This window comes from Natator depressus, chromosome 2 (genome assembly GCF_965152275.1).
Source record: "Natator depressus isolate rNatDep1 chromosome 2, rNatDep2.hap1, whole genome shotgun sequence".
Lineage (NCBI taxonomy): Eukaryota > Metazoa > Chordata > Testudines > Cheloniidae > Natator > Natator depressus.
The window spans coordinates 148,240,320-148,255,642 of record NC_134235.1 but is presented as its reverse complement, the minus strand read 5'-3'; the positions used below and the strand labels follow the sequence as shown (position 1 = coordinate 148,255,642).

Genomic DNA, 15,323 nt, shown 5'->3' with positions numbered 1-15,323 from the left:
TGTTTTTTTATGAGAGTATCCAGTTTTGAGAGCTCATTCTTTATCTTTCCCTGTTTGCTGTAGAGGATGTTGATCAGGTGGTTCCGCAGTTTCTTTGAGAGTGTGTGGCACAAGCTGTCAGCATAGTCTGTGTGGTATGTAGATTGTAATGGATTTTTTACCTTCAGTCCTTTTGGTACGATGTCCATCTGTTTGCATTTGGAAAGGAAGATGATGTCTGTCTGTATCTGTATGAGTTCTTTCATGAAGTTGATAGATTTCCACTCCATACGGCTAAATGCAGTGCCTTGCATAATGACAGGTTTCAGAGTAGCAGCCGTGTTAGTCTGTATTCGCAAAAAGAAAAGGAGTACTAGTGGCACCTTAGAGAAACTATTTCCCCATGTTTATTTCCCCCACCCCCACCCCCCACTGCTCCTTGAACGTTCCTGTTAACTGCTGGAAATGGCCCACCTTGATTATCACTACAAAAGGTTTTCTCTCCCCCCCCCCCCCCCACTGGTAATAGCTCATCTTAAGTGATCACTCTCCTTACAGTGTGTATGATAACACCCATTTTTTCATGTTCTGAGTGTATATAAATCTCCTCACTGTATTTTCCACTGAATGCATCCGATGAAGTGACTTGTAGCTCACGAAAGCTTATGCTCAAATAAATTGGTTAGTCTCTAAGGTGCCACTAGTACTCCTTTTCTTTTTGTGAATACAGACTAACACGGCTGCTACTCTGAGTTCTGTAAGGAAGACATTCCCTTCTTCTGTTGTCACACAAGCACATACAACAGGATCATTGTGGACATTGCTCCACCCATCAAGACTCAGGTTAACAATTTCACCCTCTAGACCTTTTTTTTTTTTTTGGACACTGCTCAATTTCTCTTTCATACACTTTATCCAGCAATTTGCCTGTGACATCTGCTCTGTTGGGTGGACTGTATCCTGGTCTTAATGACTGAACCATGTTAAGGAAGTGTGGGTTCTCAATCATATGGAAAGGAGAGTTTGTTGAATAAACAAACCGGGCAATTTTTTCATCAATTACCTCTTTTTGTAATCTTCTGGTTCTTATCACAAACTTATCTATGGTTGTTTCTGGATGATGGAGATTTTTTTTTTCTTTTTGCTATAGGTGATATACTGTGGCTATGTGACATACATGATGTGACTGAAACACTATCATTGGCAGATAACTCTGAAACTATAGAAAATGATGGTAATCTTGAAGGTGGATAGTCTTCAGAATCCTGTATGTTGAGGATGGATTCTCCTAAACAAAATAAGTCAATGCAGTTAATTAATTATTATTACCATATTGCTCATTTAGTATTACTCATTGCATTCACTGACAGTACTACGTTAAAGGTGAAATTGTAAAAGGGAGATCTGCCTATTTCGGCTATTTTTTTAATCGTAACTGCATCTAAAATGTACCATAGAGTAACAATTATATTTTTTGCATGAAAATGAGAATTCAAGAATAGTCCAGAAGGAAGAAGGCAGTCCTTAAGAAAGAAGTATGAAATAAAAAAAGTTTACCAACCTGAAGATCCTGCATGTTTGGACATGTTCCTTTCATCTTCTTCAACGCAGCTTCCTCCTGAGAAGGAACACTTCTCATGATGTTATGTTTCAGAGTAGCAGCCGTGTTAGTCTGTATCTGCAAAAAGAAAAGGAGGACTTGTGGCACCTTAGAGACGAACAAATTTATTTGAGCATAAGCTTTCGTGAGCTACAGCTCACTTCATCGGATGATGTTGTTTCATTGAGGCAACCAGGCCTTGCATTTCTTTGTTGTACTGTTTGCATTTTGCATGCATGCCTGTCTTACCCACAGGTAAAGGAACTTCATTAAAATATTCCCAAACTGGGTCTCTTTTATGGCCTGCTGCCATTATAGGTTTTCCCTTCTAATGAGAGAATGGTACGGTAGATCTCAAATCAATGAAGGCTACTCTCAGAAAGACCTCAAGACTTCTGGAATATGCTGCTCAAACAGTTTCACTTTTGTTTCTAGTGCCTGTCCCTCCCGTCTCACATTTATCTCCAGACTTCTTCTCCTTGTCCAGATCTATTTCATCCCCAACAATCCTTCTATTCATTGAACTTTTTGGAACTTTGCACTTTTAGAGAGAGGTAAGGGATTGACTCTGGATACACAAATTTGCACCTCTATATATTATCTATTTATTTATTTAAAAACATTTTTGCTGTTAACAAGCATGTTACCTCTGGAGACACAAATCCAGTTTGAGAACTGCAAAAGTAAGCATCTCTGATGGTATCTTCTAGACTGAGCACTGAGTCCCATTGGGTAGATAGAAAGATTAACCTAAATAATCTATACAGAAGCCCCTGGAACTCCATAAGATTGGGTCTCTAATCCATGAACTATTGGAACTCATTTACAAAACTTTTCTTACATGAATTGTCTCATACTATAGAATTAGAATTTATAATCCCTATTCCATGATGAGATATCTTTGAGCTATAGTGTATCTTAATTAAAACTATCTTTAGATAGGTTTTTTACTCAAAAAGCATTTTATCAAAAAAATTCAATTTAAATAAAAAAAATCTGATTTTTAATTTTTTTTTTAAAAAAAATTGGTTTTTATCCACCCTGATCTGCATAGATGGTGGGGAGGGGCTAGTGTGGGGTGACTAACGATCAGGGGGATGGGATCAGGAGTGAGGGGGGCTATAAGGTGAGTGTTTTCAGCCATTCCTATTCTGAGCGACAGCCACCCTGCTGCCGGTGGACATAGAAGCTGTGCTCTCCCCTGGCCTCAGGAGTAGCTCTGCTTTGCAGCCACTCCCAGGTCATATTACAGACTGCCGCCTGTCACAATTTGCTGTTTTGCTGTTACTGAACATGCACAGTAATATCTGCTGAAGCTTCTGCCTTCCCTGGCCTTTACAGTCTGCTCCCTCCCTGCTGCTCTCGAGGGCTAGAGAGGTCAGAGGAGGCAAATCGGACGGGAGGGTTGGGCGGAGACTGTGCAAGGGGCTGAACTGAATGGTGGGGGTCAAACAACTGGGGGCAGGGGAAGGAGAAGGGCCAGAGCAAAATCAGTGATGGAGATAGGAGCTGGGGTTGAGACAGTGGCAGAGGGAAGCCCTGGGATAGGGCGGGGCAGAGGGGATGAAGTTTATCCCCGATGAGGTGAGGTGAGCCATCAGCAGTGTTTCCAAAAATGAGTGTTGAGGGGCACAGCAGAGGGGCTTTCCCCTCCACACTTTCATAGGACAGTACAGCTCAGCACCAGCTTCCCAGGGCTGTGCTCTTTAAAGGCACAGTGTGCTCCAGTGCCTAGGCAATACAGCTCTTCCCTATCTGATATGATGTATTGAACTGCTGAAGGAAACTTGATTCAGCTAAAATATTTTACATATACTCAACCCCTCCAAAAAGGAAAATTGTCAGTGTTTAATACAATCCCTTATCAGTTTATATGTCTGTATAAAGCCTCATAGCAGTTCACAAATTTGTCTTAAGTGATGGTCTGATTGCCTGAACTGGATCGCCTTTTTCTTGTAATCCACTGTAAATTGAGTGTCACGCCTATATTTACTTTTTAAAATGTTATTTTTATTACCCTTAGCACTTCATCATTTATCTTTGTTAACATAGTGTAGATGGATATCTTTTGTGCGATTCAATTGATATTTTTAATAGCAAATAATCCCTGAAAATATGAATAGTTGCTCGTCACCTCAGCAATCACATTTCACGGTAATTCTAGTATAGCTCTTCCTGTTTATATTGGGACATTAGTTATTAATTCTAAATATTTGTTCTTTTTTCATTTTTTATATACCAGTTTATTCTTTGGAATCATATGACATCAAGGCAGGCTGATTTCCTGGTTTGGTGTCAAAACTTCTTAAGTTTCCTTTGATCCACCAAAGGGATTGCCTTTATAAACTGTTATTTTGCCTCTCTATCCAGCACCATAGTGCTTTTTCCCATGTCATAGGTGTGTAGAACTTGGTTCCCATATATTCACCACAGGCCAGAATTTTAAAGGTTGAAAGCACCTAGATGCTTTTGAAAATCTCACTAGTTGCCTAAATACCTTTAAAAATCTGACCCGAAGAGCACTATACTATCTTTTATAAAATCCTCCTCAAAGTCAATTTCTACTGTATTTTTTACTTAATATAGGTTAGCTATACAACCCCAAGACAGATTGACAACCACAAGTATTCAAAAATCATGAATTATATTTCCAAAAATCATGACATTAAAGTAGATAGATAAATACGTTTGGGGTTCTTTTAATTTTCCTTTCTGTTTTTGAGCCTTTAGGGCACATTAGCTCAATACTTTTGCTGTCACCTCACCCTAAGAATCATATACCTAAAAGAGTTGTACATTCCCATAACATTCCATACCATTTTGGACTTCCAGTAACATGTGATTTCTACCAACTACAAAAGCAGTTTCTCCTCCCTTGGTGTTCACACCTCAACTGCTAGAAGAGGGCCTCATCCGCCCTGATTGAACTAACCTCGTTATCCCTAGCCTGATTCTTGCTTGCATATTTATACCTGTCTCTGGAAATTTCCACTACATGCATCTGACGAAGTGGGTATTCACCCACAAAAGCTTATGCTCCAATACGTCTGTTAGTCTATAAGGTGCCACAGGACTCTTTGCCGCTTTTACAGATCCAGACTAACCATGGCTACCCCTCTGATACTTGACTACCTTCTTTTGTAATTGAAAATGTATTAAAATTCCTTATTTCTGTAAGTAATTCCCTATCCTGAAAATACCGAAGTGCACATTTTACTCTCCTATTACTTCATTTGTTGCACAAATAAATGTTGATTTTTCTATGCAATTGTTTATATTTCTAATTGCATATTTTAATTTCATAGCCTTTTATGTATGCTACATATTTGATTATGATACATTTCAGTGATGTTCTTCTTTCTGACAAGTTTACTGTTCTGTAATGCTAAACTCAAGGATTTGTAAGATGAGTTATCCAGTTGCACCTTGAATTGGTTGGCTGGCGTGGCATAGTGTTGACTTCACCTATTTTGCCTTTGGTGAAACTATGTCTACACTGGCAACTGAACGACAAAACTTTTGTCGTTCAGAGGTGTTAAAAAAACACACCCCCAAAAGACAAAAGTTTTGCTGACAAGTGCCGGCGTGAACAGCTCTTTGTCCGCAGGAGCGCTCTCCTTCCGACAACGCTAATGCTGCTCATTGGGGGTGGAAGTTTTTTGTCGGCAGGAGAGCGCCTGCTCTGTTCCTCTGGCTCCCAGCCGCGCCGCTGCGAGTGCTGGGGGGCAGTTCCCCCCAAGCCTGGGAGCCAGGAGAGCGGAGCAGGCTGGGGCGGGGTCACTCAACTTCCCACAGGAAGTGGCCAGCCCCCCCTCCCCTGCCCATCCCCCGCAGAGGCCTGGGGCCCCACACAGCCCCTCCCTGCTCCTGCCTGCGGAGGCCTGGGACCCCAGGCTGCTCTGCTCTCCTGGCTCCCAGGCTTGGGGGGAGGGGGGAACTGCCCCCCAGCACTCGCCGGCGGTGTGGCTGGGAACCAGGGGAGCGGAGCAGGCTGGGGCCGGGTTGCTCTACTTACTGGTGAGTGCAGGCCCGACTGCTTCTGGAGTCATCAGGGGAGTGGGGGCGGGGCTGGGGTGGAACGGGGCAGAGGCTTGGGGAAGAGCCAGTGCGGGGTCTGGAGCAGCACACAGCTGTGCAGGGCACCAGGGAATTTGGTGCCCCTAATTTCCTGGTGCCCTACACAGCTGCGTGCTTTACATATGCGTAAGGACGGCCCTGAACAGTGTAATGCTGTTGCAAAAAAGCAAACATCATTCTGGGATGTATTAGCAGGAGTGTTGTAAGCAAGACATGAGAAATAATTCTTCTGCTCTACTCTGCACTGATTAGACCTCAACTGGAGTATTGTGTCCAGTTCTGGGTGCCACATTTCAGGAAGGATGTCGACAAATTGGAGAGAGTCCAGAGAAGAGCAACAAAAATGATTAAAGGTCTAGAAAACATGACCTATGAGGGAAGATTGAAAAAATTGGGTTTGTTTAGTCTGAAAAAGAGAAGACTGAGAGGGGACATGATAACAGTTTTCAAATATGTCAGAGGTTGTTACAAGGAGGAGGAAGAAAAATTGATTTTCTTAACCTCTGAGGACAGGACAAGAAGCAATGGGCTTAAAGGGAGCAAGGGAGGTTGAGGTTGGACATTAGGAAAAATTTCCTGTCTGGGTGGTTAAGCGCTCGCAAAAATTGCCTAGGGAGGTTGTGGAATCTCCATCATTGGAGATTTTAAAGAGCAGGTTAGACAAACACCTGTCAGGAATGGTATAGATAATTAGTCCTGCCACAAGTGCAGGGGACTGGACTCGATGACCTCTCGAGGTCCCTTCCAGTTCTATGAGTCTATGAAAAACACAGTGAGGACTAGGCACTTCAGTTTGAAGTGAGGAAAAGGCCTCAGAAAATGTCTCTGAAATAAGAGCTGGGGCAATATACCCATATGTTTTGCCAAAGCGGGTAAGCAGATCAGGTTGAAAACTTGATCAATATGTGTAACTGCCAATGGGGAGGGGAAAGGCTGCATAAGGAACAATGGAAGTTATTCTGCCTAACAGCTTGTGTTTAAAATGTATTTCAAATACTGTTTACAATGCTTTGCACTAGTTTCAGTGTTTCCTGTACATAAAATGTTTGTTTACTATAGAAACTATATGGCCTAATCTACAATGGAAAGAGACTAAGAAAGAAAGAAAGAACGTCTTCATACAGAGTTTTACATACACTAGCCCTGCAGTTTAACTCTGTCGAATGGTTTTCCAGATTACCAAAATGTCTGTCTTTGTGTCAAGAAAAGGAGTACTTGTGGCACCTTAGAGACTAACCAATTTATTTGAGCATAAGCTTTCGTGAGCTACAGCTCACTTCATCGGATGCATTCTGTGGAAACTGCAGAAGACATTATATACACAGAGACCATGAAACAATACCTCCTCCCACCCCACTCTCCTGCTGGTAATAGCTTATCTAAAGTGATCACTCTCCTTACAATGTGTATGATAATCAAGTTGGGCCATTTCCAGCACAAATCCAGGTTTTCTCACCCTCCGCCCCCGCCCCCCCACAAACTCACTCTCCTGCTGGTAATAGCCCATCCAAAGTGACCACTCTCTTTACAATGTGTATGATAATCAAGGTGGGCCATTTCCAGCACAAATCCAGGTTTTCTCACCCCCCCCTTCCAAAAACCACACATAAAAACTCACTCTCCTGCTGGTAATAGCTCATCCAAACTGAACACTCTCCTTACAATGTGTATGATAATCAAGGTGGGCCATCTCCAGCATAAATCCAAGTTTAACCAGAACGTCTGGGGTGGGGGGGCGGTAGGAAAAAACAAGCGGAAATAGGCTACCTTGCATAATGACTTAGCCACTCCCAGTCTCTATTTAGGCCTAAATTAATAGTATCCAATTTGCAAATGAATTCCAATTCAGCAGTTTCTCGCTGGAGTCTGGATTTGAAGTTTTTTTGTTGTAAGATAGCGACCTTCATGTCTGTAATTGCGTGACCAGAGAGATTGAAGTGTTCTCTGACTGGTTCATGAATGTTATAATTCTTGACATCTGATTTGTGTCCATTTATTCTTTGACGTAGAGACTGTCCAGTTTGACCAATGTACATGGCAGAGGGGCATTGCTGGCACATGATGGCATATATCACATTGGTGGATGTGCAGGTGAACGAGCCTCTGATAGTGTGGCTGATGTTATTAGGCCCTGTGATGGTGTCCCCTGAATAGACATGTGGGCACAGTTGGCAACGGGCTTTGTTGCAAGGATAGGTTCCTGGGTTAGTGGTTCTGTTGTGTGGTATGTGGTTGTTGGTGAGTATTTGCTTCAGGTTGGGGGGCTGTCTGTAGGCAAGGACTGGCCTGTCTCCCAAGATTTGTGAGAGTGTTGGGTCATCCTTCAGGATAGGTTGTACATCCTTAATAATGCGTTGGAGGGGTTTTGGTTTGGGGCTGAAGGTGACGGCTAGTGGCGTTCTGTTATTTTCTTTGTTAGGCCTGTCCTGTAGTAGGTGAAGAAACAGATTGATAGAGCCAGAAGAGTTCCCAGAAGTCACCTACTACTTCAAATCCAGACTCCAGCGAGAAACTGCTGAATTGGAATTCATTTGCAAATTGGATACTATTAATTTAGGCCTAAATAGAGACTGGGAGTGGCTAAGTCATTATGCAAGGTAGCCTATTTCCGCTTGTTTTTTCCTACCCCCCCCCCCCCCCAGGACGTTCTGGTTAAACTTGGATTTATGCTGGAGATGGCCCACCTTGATTATCATACACATTGTAAGGAGAGTGTTCAGTTTGGATGAGCTATTACCAGCAGAAGAGTGAGTTTGTGTGTGTGTGGGAGGGGGGGGTGAGAAAACCTGGATTTGTGCTGGAAATGGCCCACCTTGATTATCATACACATTGTAAGGAGACTGATCACTTTCGATAAGCTATTAACAGCAGGAGAGTGGGGTGGGAGGAGGTATTGTTTCATGGTCTCTGTGTATATAATGTCTTCTGCAGTTTCCACAGTATGCATCCGATGAAGTGAGCTGTAGCTCACGAAAGGTTATGCTCAAATAAATTGGTTAGTCTCTAAGGTGCCACAAGTACTCCTTTTCTTTTTGCGAATACAGACTAACACAGCTGTTACTCTGAAACCTGTCTTTGTGTCTAAATTGAAAATGCAGATTTCACAGTAGTAGCAAATTGTGACAGTGCACCCCCAACCATCGCAACGCCCTGCCCCAGGAGCTGGGGAAAGGGAGAGCTAGCTAGTTGTGACAGGTTTCAGAGTCTGTACCCGCAAAAAGAAAAGGAGGACTTGTGGCACCTTAGAGACTAACCAATTTATTTGAGCATAAGCTTTCCTGAGCTACAGCTCAGCATCCGATGACGTGAGCTGTAGCTCATGAAACTTATGCTCAAATAAATGTGTTAGTCTCTAAAGGTGCCACAAGTACTCCTTGTCTAATTGTGACAGGCTTTCCCACCTCAGTCCCCATTCGCCGGCCCTGGCCCAGAGGACGGGGAAGGCGAGGGGTAGTAAGGCGCCAAGGAGCACCACGCTGTCAGGGAGCGCGGGGTGTAACACTACACCGGCTGCCCTCCCGCGGGCGGAGCGCCGAGCCCCCCTGCCAGGCCGGCGAGGCCCGCGCCGGGGGCGGACGCAGGGAGCGGGGCGGGCAGCTGCCCGGGGCTCGCACGCCGCGGCGGGCGCTGCCGATGGGGGAATGCGGGGTTCCCACCCAGGTCCAGCTGTTTCTCCGCGCCTGCGACCAGGGGGACTACGAGAGCGCCCGGCGCCTGCTGGGGCTGCCCGGGGGCGGCGCGGAGGCGGCGGGCGGCTCCGCTTGCGGGGCGGAGGAGGCGGCGGAGTCCGGGGCAGGGGAGGCGGCAGCGCCTCCCCCCTCGGTGCCAGTGGACTGCACGGACGAGGCCGGCAACACGGGGCTGCAGTTCGCCGCGGCCGGGGGCCACGAGCAGCTGGTGCGGTTCCTGCTGCGCAAAGGGGCCTCGGTGCAGAGCCGGAACCACTACGGCTGGAGCCCGCTCATGCAGGCGGCCAGGTAGGGCCGGGCCCTGCCCGTATCCGCTCCCGCGCAGCCACTGAGCATGCTCCGGCCGCCCGAGCCCAGCGCTAGGGTGCCTGGGGCTGGGTGGGGACCGCCCTGCTCGGTGGCCGGGGGGCGAGAGCGACTGGAGCGCAGCGGGGCCCTGGAGGGCAGAGGTTGGGTGGCAGTGGCCTGGGCAATGCCTCCTCTCTAGCAGAACGGCTGCTATTGGGGCTGCTGTTTCCCCTTCCCCCCGCCCCGTTTTGACCTGGGTTTGGTGTTCATAAAGTGGCCCTGTTGTTTCTTCATTTCAAGGAAGCCAGTTAGAAAACAAAACAACCCCCACGTGCCCTGCTGAAGAGCAGAGGAAACCTGGGGGAGTGGTCCGCACAGAGCAGAGACGTTCCTTCCTGAGCATCGTCACTCCCCACGACCTGGAGTGTGATTGTTCCTCCACTTACCCGTGGTTAGAGCCCATAATAAACAATAGTCAGTTTCCCTAAGAGTAGCCAAAGTATCATAGACCCAGTCCTTTGGGAGAATCAACGTGCACTCTGGACAGATCAGGGATTCTGTTTTTGATCATTCAAACTATTATCAGTAGCTCCAAACATCTTGTAAACGGGGTCCTCCTGGGGAGCCAGCTGTGGTCAGTCAATTAGGGTGAACTGCAAAGAATGGGGCAGACAATCCCCATAAAGCTGGTGGCTATTCCAATACCTAGATTTACCAAGCCAGCATAAAACAGCTATGCATCCGATGAAGTGAGCTGTAGCTCACGAAAGCTCATGCTCAAATAAACTGGTTAGTCTCTAAGGTTCCACAAGTACTCCTTTTCTTTTTTCTTTTTAGCTTTTTTATTGTTACTCAGAAGTCAAAACAACACAGTTCCTTTAATATGATCCAGCCTCAGGCCTCAATCCAGGTACCCATGTCAAATATGATGAAAATTTCTGTAAATCTTATTTAATCATATAAAAGAAAAGGTTCTACCAATCTCAGAGGATCGCACGTGTTACCTGCCAGTTTAATGAATGTTTCAGATCTTACCCAAATAGACTCTACAGCCAATTCTTATTAACTAAAAGCTAAAGGTTTATTTATAAAAAGAAAGAAAGGTGAGAGTTAAAATTGATTAAAGGAATCAATTACACACAGTAATGGCAAAATTCTTGGTTTAGGCTTGTAGCAGTGATGGGATAAAGTGCTGGCTTAAGTCAAATCTCTGGAGTACATCCACATCTTGGATGGGTCATTCAGTCCATTGTTCAGAGCTTCAGTTTGTAGCAAAGTTCCTCCAGAGGTAAGAAGCAGGAATGAAGACCAAATGGAGAAGATGCAGCTGCCTTTTATAGTCTCTTGCCATGAGGCCTGTGCTTCCTTTGTTTCAAACACAAGCTGCCCAGTACATGGCTTGGAAGCCTTAGAATTCTCTCCATAGGCATGTCCCTGCATGATTTTAAGTTTGAAATACAGACATACAGACATGTCTATAACTCATAATACAGACATATAAACAAGATTGTCATATCTGGCAAATAATAACATTTTTGCAGATATCTTACATGGCATATCTGGATGATTACTTCTTGGGCGTTACCTCAGGAGCCAACATTTGAAATCCAGGCATAGAGTCAATACTTATAACTTTAAAAACAAAAATGATACATGCATACAGATAGCATAATCATAACCAGCAAATCATAACCTTTTCATAGACATCTTACTCTACAACCTTTGTACAACATTTTCTGCAAATATATAACAGTAGTTGCAACAATGATCTATATGGTCAAATTTGTATCTGTACATGTAGGAGCCATAATGTGCACTTCTGTATGTTGGAATATTTTTGCTTTTAAAAAAGTTATTTTAAAATATTAGTTAGTTTAAATATTTAAATTTAAATATTTAAATATTAGTTTAAAATATCCCTTAACTTGCAAGAAAGTTACATTTTGCTCGTGAGGAAAGGCACAGCAAGTGTGAAATTGAATAAATGTCAGAATTTAGTGTTAGCACATTTCTTTTCTCATTGGCCTTTAGTTTATTATAATTACAGTAAATAGTGGTACAGGTCATGAATGGAGATCTATAAATTACATAAATTTTACCAAATCATAAGTGAAACCTGTATTTTTAAAAGTGATGTACAAATAAAAAATAACTGTTTTGCACCTCTTTCTTCCCCTGTGGGAATACAGTATGCCTGAAAGTTTATTTTATTTGGTTTTGTTTCTTTGGTTAGGAAATCTTGACTTAGAGAACTTGATCCAAAGCCCACTAAAGCCAGTGAAAAGACTCCTATTTCAACGGGTTTTACCTAATTTTTCTAAAAGTCTCACTGGACAAAATGGAAGACTATTAGTTTATAACAGTCAATAAATAGAATCAGATTTCATCTGCTGTATCAGTCATAGAATTTACTATAGCATTTGTCACTGTACTGTCTACGGCCCCAACCCTGCAAATGTTTGCATGTGTTATCTTTAAATATGTGAGTACTTCATAGGTCTTAAGTCTTTTGCAGGATTGGATTGCAGAACCTAAGAGTTTACTAAAATAATCGAGCACTTGATTGAAAGGGAAAAATATTATTTTTTAGTCCATTGCTTTAAAACATTTGAAGAAAAAAATCTTCAGCTAAAAACCACAGAAAGCTCCCAAGGTACAAGTCCTTCAACTAGTTCTCAAGTAAGAACAGGGAAGACAAAATTTAACAATCCTGGTATTTCTGAAATAAAAAACAAACAGAAACCTTTGTTTGTTTGTTTTCCTTAAAAATAATATACACCTTCTCTAAAAACAATAACACTGCAAAAAAGGGCACAAGACTTCCTCATGTCACTTTTTAGAAACTGCCATTTTTTAAAATACTGCACAGAGATTTCTGCTTCATTAAAGCTCATGGAGAAAACTGAAAGTGGCTGGAGAATAGCCTTTGTCTTTAGTGATTTATGTCAGTGGCACAACAAAAAATACTAAGGAAATTTATTGCTTGCGCACCCTGTACTTTCACTGACTAATGCTTTCTACAGTCCTTACAAAGATAGGCTCCAGATCACAGACACTTACGCATATACACCTCTACCCCGATATAACGTGACCCGATATAAAACGAATTCAAATATAACATGGTAAAGCAGCGCTCCGGGGGGGGGGCTGCACGCTCCGGTGGATCAAAGCAAGTGCGATATAACGCAGTTTCACCTATAATGCGGTAAGATTTTTTGTCTCCCAAGGACAGCGTTATATCCGGGTAGAGGTGTACTTAGCTTTATTCATGTACATAGTCCAATTGAAATCAGTGGGACTGCCTATGTGTGGAAGTCAGTTTGAGTGCACAAGTATTTGCAGGATCAGGGCCATATTGGGGTAATTTATTGCTTGAAGATTATTTTCTCCGATACATTTCTTCCACAACTATTTCACATGTACCAGAGAAATATGGATGTTAAACCCCACCTGTTAGCATAGTTAGTTGCCTTCTCCTCTTTATTCTAATAATATGGTGATTCCTCAAATATATTATAATTGTATTGCTGTAATGCACAAAGGCCCCTTTTGGGTGCAAAGCTCCATTGTACTAAACACTGTATAAACGTATGTAGGAGGACACCCTAGCTGTGTCAAGCAGCTTAAAATAGATATTGTTTGCTGGTTGTTTATAAAAATATGGGCTTCATCTCCATAGCTGAGCAGAGAAAGGGGAGTTCTAACTCACCTTTCGATTTTCACATCATGGGGTCTGCTTTGGCATAAATTCCTGCACAGTAAGTGGAATAGGCCCCTTGGGGGTCATGGGCAGGTAAGAATAACAAGAGAACAGTGGTGCTCGAGCCAGGACATGCAGAGGCAGATAATGGTTTTGTGGGGCCCTGGGCCAGAGCAAATGGGGGCCCCTCCCTACCCCTTCCACGCAGGGTTAGGGTTGCCAACTTTCTAATCACACAATACCAAACACCCTTGCCCCACCCCTTCTCTGAGGCCCCGCCCCACTCCATCCCCCCTCCCTCCCTTACTTAGTGTCCCCCACCCTCACTCACTCACTCATTTTCACTGGGCTGGGGAGGGTCCCTTTTTGACCAGGTGTTGCAGTTGAAAACTGGACACCTGGCAACGGTCCCCCCCACATCCCGGCGCTCCTCCTGGGAAGCGGGGTCAGAGTGCGGGGGCTGAATTGGTGCCTGGGGGATAGATTCGGTTTTATATAAATGGAGAATTAGGCTTATTATAACAGAAGTGCATATTTTATCACAATCTATGATCCAGAATAAATACTTTCCTTAAATCTGTACTCTCAGAGTATAAGCGTAATGTCAAATCCTGTGTGGAAAAGGAACAAATTATTTTATGCTAATTGATGACACACGATCACTCTCAAATGCAAATTCAAACACCTTATTAAATTTACCATAAATCAACAAAGTTGAACATTTCTGGTTAACTTTTATATATATACAGTGATACATGAATTACCAAAAAATACTCTTATGTGACAAATATAAAATTATGATAATTTACTGTGGTAAGAAAGGGCAGCATGTTTTATGGGGCAGATGATAATTGTTGTACACTCAGCTACTGGTAGCAAAATCTGATAGGGAGGCATTTTCTGGCTATGCTGTCATTGCTTTTCCTCTTGGAACTTACGAAAACCTCTTTTGTCAGTAGCTAATGGGGGAGATTGTGGGGGAGAGAAGGTGAGGCAAGAATGAGGGAAATATTCTGATTCTTATGATATAAAAAAATATCATGGTAGTGTTTAAACAAACAACAAAACAACCCCCCCTCCCTCCTAACCCCCCCCCCCAATACTTGCCTGTTTCCAATCTCCTGCAGGATACTGCGACTGAGATATTTATTAAAAGCCCCACGCATTTGAAACTGAAATTATTGTACTTGAACATTTCCCCCTTCCTTTTGATTTGTACACTGAATGCTAACTTTACCCTTTTTTAGTATCTTTCACCACAGCCAAGCTTAGGTCTTTCTGGCTCATCCCCAATAATAAATATTCTGTAGTTGTAACTTTTTTGTTCCCCCCCCCCCCCACAGGATGGTTAAAAATCTCTCTCATTCTCTCAGAGCTATATTGGCTCTGCAGAGCTCACAGCAGTAGAAGCTTATTTATAGGAAGGAAAATTGAATTTGAGGTTTTGAACTACTAGGCCAGTTGTTAATTGGACTGGTAATTTAAAAGAAACAAATAAAACCTCCCTTCTAAACTTTCAAAAGCTTGGGAGTGGGGAGAAGTTTATGGTGAAGAAAGATTTCTATTTGGAAAGTGAAATAACCTCCCTAAAAGTGACTATATCTGAACATAGGGATTTACAATGAAAACACCTGTGCACAGTGGCAGATCAACCAGTAGTAGTATTAAAACAATACTTTTATTTTTTTAGGCCCTGATTCAGGAAATTCCTTAAGTATGTGCAGAATTTTAAGCATGTAAGTTCAATATGGGATTATTCACATGTTTCAAATTACACATATTCTTAAATACCTTCTTGATCTGGGACATTTGTGTTTTGTTCAGATCTTTACAGTTCTGTGGATTCTTCTAAATCATGGAATCATAATCAGGATTGGAAGGGACCTCAGGAGGTCATCTAGTCCAACCCCCTGCTCAAAGCAGGACCAACCCCAACTAAATCATCCCAGCCAGGGCTTTGTCAAGCCTGACCTTAAAAACATCTAAAGAA

At 43.1% G+C, this 15,323-nt stretch overlaps 1 protein-coding gene across 2 annotated transcripts in view; it reads left to right on the top strand.

Annotated features, from left to right (window-relative positions):
• The first annotated feature begins 9,289 nt into the window (after window positions 1–9,289).
• The window catches only part of ANKS6 (ankyrin repeat and sterile alpha motif domain containing 6), an 87,000-nt gene continuing 80,966 nt past the window's right edge, over window positions 9,290–15,323 (top strand). For both annotated transcript variants that reach the window (XM_074945098.1, XM_074945099.1), the window contains exon 1: window positions 9,290–9,633. In XM_074945098.1, coding sequence (XP_074801199.1) covers window positions 9,290–9,633 — 344 coding nt within the window. The remainder of the gene's footprint in view (window positions 9,634–15,323) is intronic.